General features: G+C 43.1%; 2 protein-coding genes across 11 annotated transcripts in view; one reads left to right on the forward strand and one right to left on the reverse strand.

Moving 5' to 3' along the window:
- Window positions 1-16961: 16961 nt before the first annotated feature.
- LOC134732585 (basic proline-rich protein-like) lies at window positions 16962-18586 on the reverse strand. The gene is made up of 2 exons (XM_063618515.1): window positions 17468-18586; window positions 16962-17272 (listed from the first exon to the last, which is right to left on the reverse strand). The coding sequence occupies exon 1, from the start codon at window positions 18584-18586 to the stop codon at window positions 17570-17572; it is 1017 nt and encodes a 338-aa protein (XP_063474585.1). The 3' UTR covers window positions 16962-17272; window positions 17468-17569.
- PDS5B (PDS5 cohesin associated factor B) overlaps window positions 17775-19912 on the forward strand; it is a 189614-nt gene continuing 187476 nt past the window's right edge. For 3 of the 10 annotated variants that reach the window (XM_055244893.2, XM_055244895.2, XM_055244899.2), the window contains exon 1: window positions 17775-17939. The gene's annotated coding sequence lies outside the window, so the exon portion shown is untranslated. The remainder of the gene's footprint in view (window positions 17940-19912) is intronic. The other 7 variants (XM_055244896.2, XM_055244898.2, XM_063619284.1 and 4 more) reach the window with 3 other exon arrangements.

The raw sequence follows: 19912 nt of genomic DNA on the forward strand, positions 1-19912 counted from the left end.
ATATGTATTCCTTTTTAGAGACCAAATGTATGTTTTTTTAAGAAACTATGTGGGCCGGGCATGGTGGCTCATGCCTGTAATCCCAGCACTTTGGGAGGCCAAGGTGGGAGAATCACTTGGGCCCAGGAGTTCAAGATCAGCCTGCACAACATGGTGAAACCCTACCTCTAAAAAAATTTACAAAACTTAGCCAAGCATAGTGGTGTGCACCTGTAGACCCAGCTACTTAGGAGGCTGAGGCAAGGGAATAGCTTGAGCCCAGGAGGGTAGAGACTGCAGTGAGCCATGATTCCACTGCTGCACTCTAGCATGGGTGACGGAGCAAGACCTTGTCTTTTTTTTCTTTTTTTTCCAAGACAGAGTCTTGCTCTGTCGCCCAGAGCTGGAGTGCAATGGTGCAATCTCGGCTCACTGCAACCTCCGCCTCCTGAGTTCAAGCAATTCTCCTGCCTCAGCGTCTCGAGTAGCTGGGATTACAGGTGTGCGCCATCACTCCCAGCTAATTTTTTTTTTATTTTTAGTACAGACAGGGTTTCACCATGTTGGCCAGGATGGTCTTGATCTCTTGATCTTGTGATTCATTTGCCTCGGCCTCCCAAAGTGCTGGGATCACAGGCGTGAGCCACTGCACCGGGCCTACATATGGTTTCTTTAGGGACCTCCTGCTTTCTTCCCTCCTTGGAATGATTCATGTTTGCAAAATTAAAATTACTTTTTAAAGTTTGCCAATATTTTGAAGCTATCTTTTCTTTATATCATATATACAGTTCTTATCTTTAGCCATTCTATCCTTAGTGGTTACACACTCAAAATTGATAGGATCATTTTCTATAGGCTGATTTTTGTATTTTTATTAGAGATGGGGTTTCACCATGTTGGTCAGGCTGCTCTCAAACTCCTGACCTCAGGTGATCCACCCCCATCGGCCTCCCAAAGTTCTGGGATTGCAGGCGTGAGCGACCGTGCCCAGCCTGGATTTCCTTCTTTGGAAAGGCTGAATACTATTACACTGTGTACATACACCATGTTTTCTTTAGTTATTCATCTGCTAATGGACACTTAAGTTGGCTTCATGTCTTGGCTATTGTGAATGATGCTGCAATGAACATGAGAGTGCAGATATCTCTTTGACATACTGATTTCACATCCTTCAGGTGTATACTCAGAAGTGGAATTGCTGGTTTATATGTTAGCCTTATTTTTAACTTTTTGAGAAAACTCCATACTGTTTTCCATAATGGCTGTACTAATTTATATTCCTACCAACAGCGTACAAGGGTTTTGTTTACTCCACATCCTTGCTGCTTGTATCTTTTGTCTTTTTGATGATAGCCATCACAACAGGTGTTAGGTGATATCTCATCGCTGTTTTGACTTGCATTTTCCTGATCATTAGTGATGTTGAGCATTGTTTCATACACCTGCTGGCCATTTGTATGTCATCCTCTAAGAAAGTCTATTTATATGAAATATCTTTGCCCATTTTTTAGTTAGATTGTTTTCTTATAATGGTGTTGTTTGAGTTATTTATATATTTCAGAAATAACCCCTTATCAGATATATGGTTTGCAAATATTTTCTCTCATTCTGTAGGCTGTTTCTTCACCCAGTTATTTCCATTTGTGTGCAAAAGCTTTTTAGTTTGATGTAATCTCATTTGTCTATTTTTGCTCTTGTTGTCTGTATTTTCGAGTCATATCCAAGAAAATAATTGCACAGACCAATTTTGTGTTAGCCTGTTCTTGTGTTGTTATAAAGAAATACCTGAGGCTGGGTAATTTATAAAGAAAAGATGTTTATTTTGGCTCATGGTTCTGCAGGCTGTACCGGAAGCATGGTGCTGGCATCTGCTTCTGGTGAGGGCCTCAGGGAGCTTACAATCATGGTGAAGGTGAAGGGGCGAAGCATATCACATGGTGAGAAAGGGAGCAGGAGAGAGAGGGGGTGGTGCCACACTCTTCTAAACAACTGGTTCTCCCATGAACTCAGAGCAATAACTCACACATCAGCAAGGGTATGGTGCTAAGCCATTCATGATGGATCCACCCCCATATTCCAGGCACCACTGCAGCATTGGGGATTACATTTCATATGAGATTTGGAGGGGACAAACATCCAAACTATATCGAATGTCAAAGAGCTTGTCTTGTATGTTTTGCTTGCCTGCCTGCCTTCCCCTCCCTTCCCTCCCTCCCTCCCTCCCTCCCTCCCTCCCTCCCTCCCTCCCTTCCTTCCTTCCTTCCTTCCTTCCTTCCTTCCTTCCTTCCTTCTTTCTTTCTTTTCTTTCTTTCTTCTTTTTTTCTCTTGCTCTGTTGCCCAGACTGGAGTGCAGTGGCCAATCTCAACTCACTGCCACCTCCACTTCCCAGGTTCAAGTGAACCTCCTGCCTCAGCTTCCCGATTAGCTGGGATTACAGGTGCACACTACCATGTCTGGCTAAGCGTATGTTTTCTTCTAGTAGTTTTACCATTTCAGGTCTTATGTTTAAGTTCTTAATCCATTTTGAGTTGATTTTTTAATATCGTGTGAGATGAAGGTCTAATTTCATCCTATATATAGATATCCAGTTTTCCCAACACCATTGATTAATTGATTGATAGACTGATTGATTGAGACAGGTCTCACTGTCATCAGGCTGGAGTGCAGTGTTGCAATCTCAGCTCACTGCAGCTTTCAACCTCTGGGCTGAAGCGATCGTCCCACCACAGCCTCCCAAGTAGCTGGGACTATAGGCACACACCACCACACCCAGCTAATTTTGTTTTATTTATTTATTTGAGACAGGGTCTGGTTCTGTCAGCCAGGCTGGAGTGCAGTGACATGATGTCAGCTCATGGCAACCTTCAGCTCCTGGACTCAAGCCAACCTCCCACCTCAGCCTTTCAAGTAGCTCGGACTAGAATAGCATGCCACCACATCTGGCTTTTTTTTTTTTTTTTTTTTTTTGAGACAGAGTTTTGCCCTTGTTGCTCAGGCTAGAGTGCAATGGTGTGATCTCGGCTCACTGCAACCTCCGCCTCCCAGGTTCAAGCGATTCTCCTGCCTTGGCCTCCCAGCATGTTGGGATTATAGACATGAAACAACGTGCCCAGCCCGTATTGGCTTTATAATAACCTACCTTCTGGGAACTAATCCATTCCCCAGAGAACCAATCTAGTCTTGTGAGAGCTAGAACTCACTCACTATCACTAGAAAGGCACCAAGCGATTCATAAAGGATCCACCCCATAATCCAATACCTCCCACTAGGCCTCATCACCTATCTCTGTCACACTGGGGATCAAATTTCAACATGAGATTTGGTGGGGGATAAACAAACCATATCCAAACCATAGCAGTCACCATCTATCTAATTCCCCAACTCCCAAACTTAACATCTAGACTTTTGCTCCCTCCTTACATCTAATCTGTCACTTCTAATTCTGTTCTTTCTTCTCTGCTATTATGGTGCACCATCCCCCAATTTCCCTTACTTATTTTTCTCTCCTGTCTGAGAAATATAAAGTGAACTGGACAGCTGCATGTTTTCCCCTGTAGGCTTGAACCCAAGCTGGGGCCTTGAACATTTGCAGGCACTGAAAAAGGTATCTAAGTTCTTGCCCAAAGCACTGAAAGAAACTAGCTCTAGCCCTGAGCTACATTCCTTAAACTCGCACGTAAACTCCATAGCCAAACGCCCTAGTTGCAGACATATCTGGGGAGAACATCCCTTATCTCCCTGTCCCAACGAGGACAGCTTGCAACCCCTTCTGTTTCTAAGTTCCCCTAATAAATGTTTTGGATCGATTACCTTGGTATCTAGTGCTTTTTGCTTTTTTTTTTTTTTTTTGAGACAGAGTTTTGCTCTTGTTGCCCAGGCTGGAGTGTAATGGTGTGATCTCGGCTCACTGCAACCTCCACCTCCTGGGTTCAAGAGATTCTCCTGCCTCAGCCTCCTGAGTAACTGGGATTACAGGCATGCCCCACCATGCCTGGCTAATTTTGTAATTTTAGTAGAGACGAGGGTTTCTCCACGTTGGTCAGGCTGGTCTTGAACTCTCGACTTCAGGTGATTCACCCGCCTGGGCCTCCCAAAGTGCTGGGATTACAGGCGTGAGCCACTGCACCCAGCTGCTTCGTGCTTTCAAATTCCAACCAGACCCATCTCAGGATGATTTTGGGCACTCACCTGTGGGTACTCCCCTGCTGTGGTTTTTGGGGTGACTCCAGCTATGTGTTCAGTCAGGATGAAACATGGACACAGGCCCTCATCATTTCTGTTCTGGATTATTAGAATAGCTTTCTAAATCGATGAGCTGCTGCCTTTCTTTTATTTTGTAGCCCATTCTCCACAAGGTGACTTAAGTTATTTTCTTAAAATCTGACCATAAATGTATTTAATATATAGTTATCTAGTGCTTACTATGTTCCTGGCACCACACAAAGTATAGATATATAATGTTGTAAAATAGACACAGAGTCTGCTCTCAGAGAACTGCAATCTAGAGAGTGGCTTAGGAAAATACATAGGCAATAAAAATGGAGTGTGATATGCTGTGATGGTTACTTTTAGGTGTAAACTTTGCTGGGCCACAGTACCCAGATATTTGGTCAAACATTATTCTGGATGTTGCTATGAGAGCGTTTTTGGATGAGATTAACATTCAAATCTGTGGATTTTGAGTAAAGCAGATTGCCCACCATAATGTAAGTGAGCCTCATGAAATCAAGACCTGAATAGAACGAAAGATGGACCGCCCCCAAATCCCACGCCTCACTCCCAGCAAGAAAAATTCTGCCAGTGGGTGGCCTCCAAAGGGCTGCAACAACACAAGCCCTTCCCCAGATGTCCCTCCTGTTTACCTACCCTGCAGATTTTGGACTTGCCTTCCTTTATTATGAGGTAAGCCAATTCCTTAAAATAAATTTCTTTGACCCCTGCAGATATCAAAATCCAAGCATGCTCAGTCGCTTATATAAAATCATATGGTATTTGCAGATAACCTACACACATAATTCATATACCTTAAATCATATCTAGAATACTTATAATACCTAATACAATGTAACTGTTGTGTAAATAGTTCTACCGTATTTTAAAAATTTGTATTATTGTTATTGTATTTTTTATTTTTCCGAATATTTTTGATATGCATTTGGTGGAGGGGGGACTGTATATATGTCCTATTGATTCTGTCTCTCTGGAAAAACCTGAATAATACAAATGCCCTATGATGGAGGAAGTATAGGTTGTCATCAGAGTATGTACCAATGGCACCTGACCCAGACTTGTGGGGTCAGAGAAGGCAACACCTCAAACAATGTTCATGAGTAGATTTCATCTCACGTACCACTGGAATTACTTGGTAGTGGCTGTCTAGTGCTCTGGTCTTTCAAACGACTTGAAGCCACATCAGGGATTAGGGGGAAAGAATGTCATGTGAAAAGAAGGAAAATTAAATTTGAGGCTGTGCTGGTTAGCAAGGGCCTGATCATTAGCAGGTCTTGTAATGTTTCTAAGTGAGACTACTTTATCCCCAGGGCAGTTGGATGCCATTAAAGCCAGGAAATCACTTGGTCAGGTTTTCATTTAGGAATTTACTCAATGTAGAGAAATGAGAGAGTTCTGTAGTAGAATGTTAAAAATATTTTATAAATGAGGAATGTGAGGTTCAAAGGGTTAAGTAAATCTTCTAAGATTATACCCCTACTAAGTCTGGAGTCCCATTTCTAACCTAGCTCTGTCCAGCCTATGGTTGCTCTTCCTATAATCTTCTAGTACACAAATGCCATCACAGTTGTCCTTAATATGCCATAGTCATTCATGTTCATTCATTCCTGCAATGTGTGAGCCACCACACCTGGCCGGTCTTAGTTTATTGTTATTTTTATTTTCCTTAGAGACAGAGTCTTGCAAATCATAATTCACTGCAGCCTGAAACTCCTGGGCTCAAGGGATACTCCTGCCTCTGCCTCCTGAGTAGCTGAGACTACAGGTGCATGCCACCATGTCTGACTAATTAAAAAATTTTTTTGTAGATACAGGGTCTTGCTATTATGCCCAGGCTGGTTCCAAAATCCTGACCTTAAGAGATCCTCCTGCCTCGGCCTCCCAAAGTGATGGGATTACAGGCATGAGCCACTGCGTCTGGCCTTTGATTTCTTTTTGAGAGGTTTCTTATGGAAGATAAAATTGCTCACTTATAAAACTTAATATTAATTTCCATTTATTAAGTGACTATAATGTGTCAAGAATTGTACGTGGAACTTTACATGTAATATTTCAATTATCACAACATCTTTAAAAAGTGGTCAATATTATCATTTAGATTTTACAGATGATTAAACTGAGTAGTCGAAAGTTTCATAGCGTAGCATTTGCAATAAGTTCATTTTATATCAAAATCCACTCTCTTTACACAACCCTACAGCGTCTTTGTTTGTAGATGTGCTGTTTGTATTCTCATATGTTGGGTAGGTCTGTTCACTTTGAGGTGCTGACTCATATTTGTAATTACACTTCTTTCTAATTTATTTCTGGTAGTCCCTAGACATTAGATTTATTTCACTAAGCATTTTTTTTTTTTTTTTGAGACGGAGTTTTGCTCTGACACCAGGCTGGAATGCAGTGGTGCGATTTCAGCTCACCACAACCTCCATAACCCAGGTTGAAGTGATTCTCCTGCCTCAGCCTCCCGAGTAGCTGGGATTACAGGTGTGCACCACCATGCCCAACTAATTTTTGTATTTGTAGTGGAGATGGGGTTTCACCACATCGGCCAGGATGGTCTCGATCTCTTGACCTTGTGATCTGCCTGCCTCGGCTTCCTGAAGTGCTGGGATTACAGGCATGCACTATCGCATCCAGTCTCACTCAGTATTCTTTAATGAAAGAATCATATGATAATTTTTAATCTTTACATTTTACTTTATAATATTGTACTATGCAAAAGCTCAAACTTATTGGTTTTTAAATTAAAATTCTTGGTGATGGCATTATCTCAAATTATGTTTCTATAAAATTGCATTAATACTGATTGTATGTGAACCTGACAAAAACAAGAAATGGGGAAAGGATTCCCTATTTAATAAATGGTATTGGAGAAACTGGCTAGCCGTATGTATAAAGCTGAAACTGGATCCCTTCCTTACATCTTATACAAAAATTAATTCAAGATGGATTAAAGACTTAAATGTTAGACCTAAAACCATAAAAACCCTAGAAGAAAACCTAGGCAATACCATTCAGGACATAGGCATGGGCAAAGACTTCATGACTAAAATACCAAAAGCAATGGCAACAAAAGCCAAAATTGACAAATGGGATTTAATTAAACTAAAGAGCTTCTGCACAGCAAAAGAAACTACCATCAGAGTGAACAGGCAACCTACAGAATGGGAGAAAGTTTTTACAATCTACCCATCTGACAAAGGGCTAGTATCCAGAATCTACAAAGAACTTAAACAAATTTACAAGAAAAAATCAAACAACCCCATCAAAATGTGGGCAAAGGATACGAACAGACATTTCTCAAAAGAAGACATTTATGCAGCCAACAGACACATGAAAAAATGCTCATCATCACTGGCCATCAGAGAAATGCAAATCAAAACCACAATGAGATACCATCTCACACCAGTTAGAATGGCGATCATTAAAAAGTCAGGAAACAACAGGTGCTGGAGAGGATGTGGAGAAAGAGGAACACTTTTACACTGTTGGTGGGACTGTAAACTAGTTCAACCATTGTGGAAGACAGTGTGGCGATTCCTCAAGGATCTAGAATTAGAAATACCATTTGACCCAGCCATCCCATTACTGGGTATATACCCAAAGGATTATAAATTATGCTACTATAAAGACACATGCACATGTATATTTCTTGCGGCATTATTCACAATAGCAAAGACTTGGAACCAACCCACATGTCCATCAAAGATAGACTGGATTAAGAAAATATGGCACATATACACCATGGAATACTATGCAGCTATAAAAAAGGATGAGTTCATGTCCTTTGTAGGGACATGGATGAAGCTGGAAACCATCATTCTGAGCAAACTATCACAAGGCCAGAAAATCAAACACCGCATGTTCTCACTCATAGGTGGGAATTGAACAACAAGAACACTTGGACACAGGGTGGCGAACATTACACACCGGGGCCTGTCATAGGGTGGGGGGAGGGGGCAGGGCTAGCATTAGGAGATATACCTAATGTAAATGGTGAGTTAACAGGTGCAGCACACCAACATGGCACAGGTATACACATATAACAAAGCTGCATGCTGTGCATATGTACCCTAGAACTTAAAGTATAATAATAATAAAAAAAAAACAGAAGAAAAAAAAATACTGGTTGTGTGTGGTTGTTGATTTACACTGCCCGTGTGGTAAAACTTGGGATAAATTTTCTGGAGAACTGTTTGGGAAGATGTGACAAAACTTTAAAATCAGTATACTTTATAAAAAAGAACCTAGTTACTCTAGACTATTTCAAACATATATAAAAGTAGACAGAATACTATAATAAACACTCCTGTGTCTGTCACTGATATGTTTTGGCTGTGTTCCCACCCAAATCTCATCTTGAATTGTAGTTCTCATAATCCCCACGTATCATGGGAGGGACCTGGTGGGAGGTCATTGAATCATGGGGGTAGTTACCCCTGTGTTGCTGTTCTCATGCTAGTGAGTGAGTTCTCATGAGATCTGATGGTTTTATAAGGGGCTTTCCCCACTTTTGCTCGGCATTTCTCCTTGCTGCCGCCATGTGAAGAAAGACGTGTTTGCTTCTCTTTCTACCATGATTGTAAGTTTCCTGAGACTGCCACAGCTATGCTGAGCAGTGAGTCAATTAAACCTCTTTCCTTTACAAATTACCCAGTCTCAGGTATGTCTTTATTAGCAGTGTGAGAATGGACTAATGCAGTAAATTTGTACAGGGAGTGGGGCGCTACTGTCAAGGTACCCAAAAATGTGGAAGTGACTTTGGAACTGGGTAGCAGGCAGAGGTTGGAACAGTTTAGAGGTCTCAGAAGAAGCCAGGAAAATGTGGGAAAGTTTGGAACTTCCTAGAGATTTGGAGGGCTTGGAAGACAGGGAAGATGTGGGAAATTTGGAACTTCCTAGAGACTTGTGAAAGGGCTTTGACCAAAATGCTGATAGTGATATTGAGAATAAAGTCCAGGTTGAGTTGGTCTCAGATGGAGATGAGGAATTTGTTGGGACCTGGAACAATGGTGACTCTTGTTATGTTTTAGCAAAGAGACTGTTGGCATTTTGCCCCTGCCCTAGAGATCTGTGGAACTTTGAATTTGAGAGAGATGATTTAGGGTATCTGGTGGAAGGAATTTCTAAGTGGCAAAGCATTTGAAAGGAAGCAGAGCATAAAAGTTTGGAAAATTTACAGCCTGACAATGCAATAGAAAAGAAAAACCCATTTTCTGGGGAGAGATTCAAGTCTGTTGCAGAAATTTGCATGAGTAATAAGGAGCCAAATGTTAATCACTAAAGATATTGGGGAAAATGTCTCCAGGGCATGTCAGAACTTCATAGCAGTCCCTCCCATCACAGGCCTGGAGGCCAATGAGGGAAAAATGGTTTCCTGGGCTGGGTCTAGGGCCCCACTGCTCTGTGCAGCCTGTGTCCCAGTTGCTGCAGCTCGAGCCATGACTAAATGGGGCCCAGGTACAGCTCAGGCCATTGCTTCAGGGGGTGCAAGCCCCGAGCCTTGTCGGCTTCCACATGGTGTTGGGCCTGCAGGTATGCAGAAGACCAGAATTGAGGTTTGGGAACCTCTGCCTAGATTTCAGAGGATGTATGGAAGCACCTGGGTGTCCAGGCATAAGTCTGTTGCAGGGGTGGGGTCCTCATGGAGAACCTCTGCTAGGGTAGTATGGAAGGGAAATGTGGGGTTGGAGCCCCCACACAGAGTCCCCACTGGAGAACTGCCTAGTAGAGCTGTGAGAAGAGGGCTACCATCCTCCAGACCCCAGAATGGTAGATCCACTGACAGTTTGCACCCTGTGCCTGGAAAAGCTACAGACACTCACCACCAGCCTGTGAAAGCAGCCTGGAGAGGGGCTGTACCCTGAAAATACACTGGGGCAGAGCTGTCCAAGGCCGTGGGAGCCCACTTCTTGCATCAGTGTGACCTGGATGTGAGACATGGAGTCAAAGGAGATCATTTTAAAACTTTAAAATGTAACGACTTCCCTATTGAATTTTGGACTTGCATCAGGCCTGTAACCCCTTTGTTTTGGCCAATTTCTTCCATTTGGAGCAGGCATATTTACCCAATGCCTGTACCCTCATTGTATCTAGAAAGTAACTAACTTGCTTTTGATTTTACCGGCTCATAGGCAGAAGGGACTTCCCTTGTCTCAGATGAGTCTTTGGACTTGGACTTTCGGGTTAATGCCAGAATGAGTTAAGACTTTGGTGGACTGTTGGGAAGGCATGATTGTGTTTTGAAATGTGGGGACATGAGATTTAGGAAGGGCCAGGGATGGAATGATATGGTTTGGCTATGTCCCCACCCAAATCTCATCTTGAATTGTATTTCCTATAATCCCCATGTGTTTTGGGAGGGACCTGGTGAGTGATAATTCAATCATGGGGGCAGTTACCCCTTTGCTGCTGTTCTTTTGATAGTGAGTGAGTTCTCATGAGATTTGATGGTTATATAAGGGGCTTTCCCCCCTTTTGTTTGGCACTTCTCCTTGCTGCCACCATGTGATGAAGGATGTGTTTATTTCCCCTTCCATAATGATTGTAAGTTTCCTGAGGCCTCCCCAGCCATATGGAACTGTTAGTCAATTAAAACTCTTTCCTTTGTAAGTTAACCAGTCTCAGGTATGTCTTTATTAGCAGCATGAGAATGAACTACGACAATCACCCAGCTTCAACAGTTATCAACTCATGGTAAATCCTGTTTCATATATACCCTTTTTAAATATATACCCTTTCATATATACCTTTTTTTCCCTTTCTATATTATGTTGAAGTAAATCCTAGATACTATATCATTCCTTTTTTTTCTAAAAAAATTATATATGCCATGTTTATCATTTGCATTTATATTTTCAAATTTATACTGAACTATAATGTTCATACAGAAAATGTGGTGCTCTCTAAACTTTCACAAACTGAACACACTGGGTAACTAATAGCTAGATCAAGAAACAGAAGACTTTGTATTCAGCAAATTTTTCAACATAGCTATTGTACTATTATTGCAAAAAACAAACAATAATTCTTTAATATCATTAAATATCCAGTGTTCAAATCTCCAAATGTCTTATAAATGTCACAATTTATTTTTTACAGTTTATTTTTTTGACTCAGGGTCCAGATAGGTACACACATTGCAACGGACTGATTGGTTAATCTCTTTTAATATTTAGGTTTCTCCTCTGTCCCTCATTTATTTCTTCCTTGGAATTTATTTGTGTGAAAAACCAAAACATGTTCCTATGTATTTCTTGTAAATTGATACTTGTATCTAGAGGCTTTTTCGTATTCAGGTTAGATTTTTATGGCAAGATGACTACATAGGTGCTGGTGTATTCCTCTGTCAGTGAACATCTAATGCTTTATTCTCTCTCCTTGTGATGCCAGCAGCTACTTATGTTCAATGTCTGGATCAGTTATTTTCATTAGGGTTTTTAAAATAATAATATTCTACTTTTTACATTCCTTCTTCATTGGTTAGCTGGACTACTTCTGTTCGCAGATTACTATTTGATTTTCCACTGGTACAGTATGTACAGAGCAGGCAGGATAAATGATTGATTCTTTCCTTTATTTGTCAGTTTAAAAAATAATGAAATGGTTGATTAGCAACCGCCTACAGTGATTGTTTTTCTTTTATTTATTTATTTATTTATTTATTGAGACGAAGTCTTGCTCTATCTCCAGGCTGGAGTGCACTGCTGTAATCTTGGCTCACTGCATCCTCCACCTCCCAGGTTCAAGCAATTCTCCTACCTCAGCTTCCTGAGTAGCTGGGACTACAGGCATGTGCCACCATGCCTAGCTAATTTTTGTATTTTTTTAGTAGAGACGAGGTTTCACCATGTTGGCCAGGATGGTCTGGATCTCCTGACCTCGTGATCCTCCCTCCTTGGCCTCCCAAAGTGCTGGGATTACAGGCATAAGCCACCATGCCTGGCTGAATGTTTTTATTTTTAAGCTATATTATGAGTCATGGATTTAAATAAATTTTGTGTGTTATAATTCATTATCGAACTACTCAACAACAGCGGTTCATTAAGTAAGTCAGAGCATAACTACAGAATAAAATAGTTTTACATAGCCACTAAAATAATAATATCAATGTGTATTTATTCACCAGAAAGTTATTTATGATATTTTATTTAAAACTTATTTTTAAAAAATTAAATGCACGCTCATAGTACCAAAGGTATTACAGTGACAGATTTCTCTCTCACCTTTGTTCTCAAGTCACCTAGATTCCCGTCTAGAAGTCCTCTACTTTTGTGTAACCTTGTATATTCTTCCAGAGATTTCTAGAGCTGATAGTTCACCTGGCATTTATTATTTTGGCTGTATTAGTTGTTAAAAATAATGAAACACTTCTATAAGGTTGTTATACAGTCGGTTCCCTGAACCTACCCCTTCCTCCTTGGGCACCCAAACCCTTCCCTGCCACCCCCAAGACCTTGCCCATCACCTATCAATTGAAGAGTTAATGCTTCACACAGCAAGCAGCATATGTGGTCCTATTCAAGCTACAGCCAGTATCTGTTCTCATTGGTCCTTGCCTGTCCTGTACAGTTGCAAATATTTTAATATTATCCTTGGAGATTTCTATGCCTTTAGGAGCAAATTTTATATTATAAACATTATGTTTTGTAAAACAAAATCTAAATCTAAATATATGAATATAATATGTTCTGGACTGATATATACCAAAGCATTATAAGTAATTTTTTCTGGTGGCATAATTACAAGTGATCTTTTATTCTTTTTAATGTTAACTGCAGTTCCAGTTTTCTCTATAATGGGCAGGTTATTTACACAGAAAAAAATTAAAGTGTATCTCTAAACCGGTTTTATTTCATTAAAAAGAATGGAGATGTCAACATTTTTCAATAGCTCCATCTGCTGGCCGCTGAATAAAGCTAATTTTAAATATCAAGTTTTAACTAAATGAGACAGCCAGGAGAAGAAATAGAATTCCTGTGTTAGAACAAAGTATGCTTTCTACATATCCATGAAGAGTAAGTATTAGGAGTCAATTTTCTTGGAATAAGAAGTGATACAAACTTGGTTCCAGATAGAGTGAGCTACTATACCCTATGCTCAAAAACAGGCTGCTTGCCTAGAACAGAAATGTGAAACTGAAAAATTGTTTTGGAGTTTTTGGACATCTTACACTGGAATGCTGATGTTTAAATTAAAAAAAATTTTTTTTTTGAGACAGAATCTTGTTCCGTTGCCCAGGCCGGAGTGCCGTGGTGCGATCACTGCTCACTGGAACCTCTCCCCGTGGGGCTCAAGTGATCCTCTCTCCTCAGCCTCCCAAGTAGCTGGGACTACAGGTGTGTGCCATCATGCCCAGCTAACTATTTTTTATAGAGGGATTTCTTGCTATGTTGCCCAGGCTGGTCTCAAACTCCTGGGCTAAAGCTATCTGTCCACCTCAGCCTCCCAAAGTGCTGGGATTGCAGGAATGAGTCACCGTGCCCAGCCTGCAGATTTTTCAAATAGTGCAAAACTAAATAACATTGATTAGTGATTGCATGTAATATATGTGAAACGTATTATATTGAAGGAATTTATACGCCTTTGCACAAATATTCAAAGCAGCAGTCTAAATTCTCCTTTGTCATTCTCCTTACTTTTCAAGTGAAATTGCTCTTGGTTACTTATCTCTTTACTATTTCCAGAAGTTGAACTGATGATAAATGCCTTCTTAAACCCAAATCTCTCTTTGGATGATAATGCAAGCTACGATATTTTGTGTAAAAATTTCTGACTTCTATCTTTGGAACTGTTTAAAAAAGGTAGATGTATCAAACATATTCCAATACAGTTTCTGAAGATCTAGTTTACAGAAATTTCCCAGATGATTTTGGTATTCTTCCACTCCACTCCAGTTAAGAACCGCTGCCCTGGGACTGTAGATGAATGTGGCATCCTTTCAGGAATATTTGCATTGTAAAGAGAATCACAAGATGGGCACAGTGCCTCATGCAGGGGATTAATTGTGGAGGGAGAAATTTGAGGCACCAGGGGCTGAGTCTTGGATGAGGGTGAAGGAAAAGAGCCCATATGCCATCTTTCAGCAGTAGTGATGTCATGAACGAAGGATCAACTTCAGGGGCTTGGAGTTTATAATAATGCCTCACCTGTTTGCCTAATGCCTAAAATATCACAAAGCTAATTTCTATTGGGCTTAGTTTCTCCTAATGGATACAAATGGGTTAGTGTTTTATGGTTTTTTTTTTTTTTGAGATAGAGTCTCGCTCAGTTGTCCAGGCTGGAGTGCAGTGGTGCGATCTCCGCTCACTGCAACCTCCCCCTACCGGGTTCAAGCAATTCTCTGCCTCAGGCTTCCAAGTAGCTGGGATTACAGGCACCTGCCACCACATCCGGCTAATTTTTGTATTTTTAGTAGAGACGGGGTTTCACCATCTTGGCCAGGCTGGTCCTGGACTCCTGACCTCATGATCCACCTGCCTTGGCCTCCCAAAGTCCTGGATTACAGGCGTGAGCCACCGAGCCCTGCCTAACTTTTTCAAGTAACACAACCACATTCCAACATGTCTTCTGAGAATCCGATGCCTTAACCCAATAAATTAGTCTAGTGGGAATTTCAGCACTGTTGCAGGCTAATAGGGATCATATTTTTGTCTTGTCTAGCCTTTGGGACATACCTTGAATTATGCTGAACAGGTAATGTTTGTCTAGGTAGGGCCCAGTCTCATCATTTACTAATTAGCTGCCCAGTGTGCTCTATTATGTATGATATGATAAACATTTCACCACATTTTGGAAACCATGCTGTACTGTAACAAGGCTGTACTCAAAATGCAGTAGGGGCCATGGGGGTATATTTAGGACTGTCCAGGTTAATTGCGTGCATTCCTGATGTCTTTCAACTTCCTAACCTCTTTAACCTCAACTTTGGACTCTATTAAAAAAAGCCCAGGTAACCCAAATACGAGTAATGTGGCAGGCTGAATAATGGTCCCCCTACAATATCCATGTCGTAATCCCCAAACCTTTGAGTATGTTATGTTACATGGCAAAGGGGAATAAAGGTCACTAATCAATGGACCTTAAATTAGAGATTATCCAAGTGGGCCCAATATAATCACAAGGGTATTAAAAGTGGATGAGGGAGTCAGAGGAAGAGCTACGGTGACAAAAGCAGATCAGAGAGACGCCATGGAGCTGGCTTTGCGGATGGAGGAAGGGGGACTTGAGCCAAGGCATCTGGGCAGCCTCTAGAAGAAGGAAATAGTAAGAAAATGGATTCTCCTTTGGAGCCTCCAGAAAGACACACGGCCCTGATAACACCTTGATTTTAGCCCAGCGAGATACCTGTCAAACTTCTGCACTCCAGTAAGACAATAAGTCTATGCTCTTTTAAGCCACCAACTTTGTGATAATTTGTTATAGTGGCAATGTAAAATTAGTAGAGGTGGGAACTACATTTGTGGTTATTCATAATCAAAGACAATTCTCCTAACCATTTTTGTATAAAACCAGCATTTGGACATAATTCCTACATAATTTCTCTTTCTTGGAGTAGAAAGCATTCACAACTGAGTTTTGAATGGTTCACACTCTTAACTGTCTTAAATAATGTTGTGTTATGTTGCTCCTAATGAATTGCAACTTGGCTATTTTTAAAAATCCCAAACACAGAAGATTATTTTTGTTCAAATATCAATTTTAGATTTTAGTTTTCCCAAACAGTATTGTTTTAAATGAAGGTTTATATTACTGATTTCTATAAAGCCACTTGCAGTCATATAAAAGTATGCCCTTTCGTTAAAACTATGCCTCATTAAAGCTTTAGAGTTTTTCCTCTGTCTGTCCTAATGGTAATTGCCCCATTGACCCTTACCATGTAGCTGTTTTGAAGGCTATCTCCTTTCTGCCCACTCTTTTCTTGGGCTTAATCCTGTGGTGTTAGCAGCCTAATGTGGGCAATATGTATTCTGGGCCTCATTGAAATTCAAGGCATCATTTTATAAGAGAGAGGGTTAATGGTGAAACTGGCGAAACTGCTCACAAAGTTGACGTGACACCTTCAGCCCTTTGAGGACTCACTGCCATATACAAGATGTAGAGTGACATTCTTAAACAATTCATACAACCAGCAAATTTACTGAGGCTTCTAGGTGTCCAATGATGGGGATAAGAGCACCGAATAATTTATACAAAAACTCTTGGCTGGGCGCGGTGGCTCACGCCTGTAATCCCAGCACTTTGGGAGGCTGAGGCAGGTGGATCACGAGGTCAGGAGATCGAGACCATCCTGGCCAACATGGTGAAACCCTGTCTCTACTAAACATTACAAAAAATTAGCCAAAAAAAAAGAGGGCAGAAAAAACTCATAGTAGACTTCCTCAAGGAATGTATAAAATGGGTAGAACCTGGAGTATTCAGTGGCAAAATCTTGGACATAGGAATACAGTAACACAACATATTGGTCTAGCAAGCACTGGAGGAGACTGAAGTGGAATTGTCCAGGGAATCCCACAAAAATGGAAATGAAGAGGTCTCAGTATCTTTAGGTGCCCTGGTCCGATGGAATACCGCTGTACATACCTTTTCTAACACAGTAACATTAGTTTATATATCAGCATTATCTCTCTTTTGTTTCAGTTGATAAGTATCCTACTGTCATCCATTCATTCACCCTTTGCTTGTTCATTGTTGAAACAAATTCTCCCTGGAACAAAATTCTAGTAACCAAATACATCATATCGGGGGAAACTTCCTTACAGCAGGGGTGATATTAAAGTAAAAAGAGGAGGAAGTCCCTTCTTCAGCTCTGGCAGGGACCTGGCTGGGGAGGAAACCTTCCCGGCAAGGTAGGTGATCTGCTGTGGTGACCAGGCTAAACCCACTCTACAGCTGCAGGAGGGGCTGGCATCCCTTAGAGGTGAAGAGAGGAGGAGACCCACCTCCTGGAATGTGTCCCTGTGGTCTCCAGATAATTTCTTCCTCTAATAAGGACAATTCTGCCAAAGGAATGGAATGCTTCGTCACAGGCTCAATTACTCTGTGTCTCCGCCAGCCTACCACCTATAAACAACTCCTCAAATTAGGAAAGCGGGGAGATTTAATAAAGACATAACACGTAAAGTGTAGGAAAACTAATTGTATGGCATTCCGAGACTACTAGGTCAGAGTTAACGAGGAGCAAAGTAGTTAACACCAATTCTGTTTACCCATCAGAACACCTGTGCTGAATGTCAGTGTCTAAAGAAATCTCCCAACCTTTATCTGAAAAGATAGGGCTACGTAACAATCGGTGTGGTTTTTGTCGGTAGAGGTCTAGGAAGCCGCCAAGGGCAGTGGACGCCTTGACAGCTGCCAGTCTCACGGCCCCCGCGGCGGCGTGCCCGTGTGGCTGCGTGCGCGCGGACGGGGCGGGGCTGAGGAGGGACGTGCGCGCGCGCAGACGGGGCGGGGCGGAGCTCGGAGGGCGGGCGCGCGCGGGGCCGTCTGGTCGGCAGGGGGCGCTGCGCACCCATGCCGCGCTCTGCCTGCCCCCGGGTGCTGTCCGCGGCGGTTCGATTGGAGCAGCCGCCGAAGAGCGCTTGGCGCCATTTTGAAGCGGAGAGGAGGAGGAACGGCCGGGCTGGCTGCGGAAGGGGAGGGGGGGGAGAAGGCGATTGGATGCGGCGGCGGCGGCGGCGGATCCCGGAGAGCCCCGGAGTGAGAGGAGTAGCGAGTCGGCAACCCGGAGGTAGGAAACAATTCAGTTAACGGAAGGAAAATGTCTCTCTTCTCTGGCTGCGGCGCTCCATTTTTCAGCGGCCGCCACTGCCGCTGTGTGTGTGTGTGTGTGTGTGTGTGGCAGGGCTGAAGCGCCGCCCGCCTGGGTGCCAGGCGCGACTCGCCTCCTGGCATCGGGGGCTGCAGCGAGTGGCCCGGGGCGGGGGTCGCGGGGCGCGGGCCGGCTGCGCGGTGGGGGTGGGGAGGGCCCCGCGGCCGGCGCGCGCCTCCACGCCGCGGGCTCTGCCGCAGCCTCTGGAAATTAAACTTGCCGCTCTGATCCCGGCCGGGGCGGCGGCGGCGGCGGCGGCGGCGGGCGGTGACCTTGTGCGCGGGCGGGGGTCCCGGGGCCGCCCGGCCGCCCGCGCCCTCCCGCCGCCGCCGCCGCCGCCGCGCCCCTCCCCCCGCGCCCCGGCCGGCGGGCGGCTGTTTCCCGGGCGGCAGGCGGGCGGCGCGGTGCTCCTGTTGAATCCTCCCGCGGGCGGGCTTCTCCCCCTTCCGGGCGAGGGGCGGGCGGGGACCGCGGGTCGGGGCCGCGGGCGTTCTCGCCCCCGCCGCGGGGTCCCCGCGCGCCGCTTGGCCTCCGCTTCGGGCCAGGGGACGGGCTGAGCGTGACATTTTTGCACTGTGCCTCGCCGCTCGCCGGAGGGAAATCGCGCTCACCGCGCCGCCCCGAGTGGGTGCTCGGGGAACCTGAGGACCCAGTTGAAGAAGAGCCCAGCGCTGGCGTGGAGGGACTCCTCCCAGGCGGCAACTGGGTTCTAGCTTTCCTTTCAGAAGGAACGGCGGGGAAAATGGTGTGCAATTGTGACTCGTTATTTTTGCACTGTTATTTTAATGTTACTTTGAAAGTTTTCGGTCCGGAGAAAAACCTTGTTTGTTGTTGTTGCTGCTACTGCTGTTGGTTTTTGGTAGAGACGTGAAAGCTAACTCTTAAGTAGCTCGACAGTTATTTTGGAGGAATGACTGAAACCAGAAACGCCGCCCCTCGCCTTCGGAACTGCAGGCTGCTGCGTTCCTTGCCGCGGACCGGGCGAGCTCCGGGAAGGGTTGATAGAGCAGCTACCCACCTACTCCACGCGCGTCTTCAACAGCCTTTCTCCCCTAGCGAGGGTTAACTCTTTTTTATGTCGAAGAAAGTGCTTCTCGTACTTTTAATAAGAGGTAATGGATGGGCAGTGGTGCCCCGACTGATCCTACTCTGTTGATGAAATAGTTTCGCAAACTTTGGGTATAGCTTTAATTTAGAGGGTTGGTCTGCGGTGTGGAGAGAGTTGGGTAATCCTATACCATCTTCCTAATAAACTTCAAAAACTCAAGTTGTGTTTACATACAGGAGGCGAGCTGTAAATAAATCGTAATTACCCAATACTTGAACGGCAGTATAGTCATTGTTCTCAGTTAACATATCCAGAGTTCCCAGACAGAACGTTTTTTATATTAACTCATGTAGTGGTCAGGTGAAGTAGTTAAAAGCCACAAATATGGACTTGAAAGACAGCTCTTTATGCAGTACACATGTCTGAGATGTTCGCATCTTTAGGGACAATAAAATGAGTATTCAATGGTGTATGCAGGTCAGTTCGTGGAACAATTAATCTTGTATCTCATGGTGATAGCAGAAAACCTAATTAAAATTTGTAGTGCTGAATATGTAGGTGAAAGTTACATGGGACCTTTTCTGTGAAGATAGATTTAGTCTCAGAAACGTAACTGTAAAAACACATCTTAAGAACATTATTCCTTAGAAATAAAATATGTACTTAATGTACATTTACAAATATGTATAACAAGATGCAGTTTAGACTTTATAAAAATTACCAAAATAGTGACATTTTCCTCCTTTTTCTGTTGGTTTTAAAAATTGTTCTCTTCTCAGCTGGCGTTTACTTAAAGGTGTATTTTAAATGGGAAGGTAGTGTTTGTCTTGGCCTTTTTTCTTTT

This window comes from Symphalangus syndactylus, chromosome 15 (assembly GCF_028878055.3).
Source record: "Symphalangus syndactylus isolate Jambi chromosome 15, NHGRI_mSymSyn1-v2.1_pri, whole genome shotgun sequence".
Classification (NCBI taxonomy): Eukaryota; Metazoa; Chordata; class Mammalia; order Primates; family Hylobatidae; genus Symphalangus; species Symphalangus syndactylus.

Excerpts from the sequence above, each read along its gene's own strand:
- LOC134732585 (XM_063618515.1), bottom strand. The coding sequence starts at position 18,586 with ATGTCACGCTCAGCCCGTCCCCTGGCCCGAAGCGGAGGCCAAGCGGCG.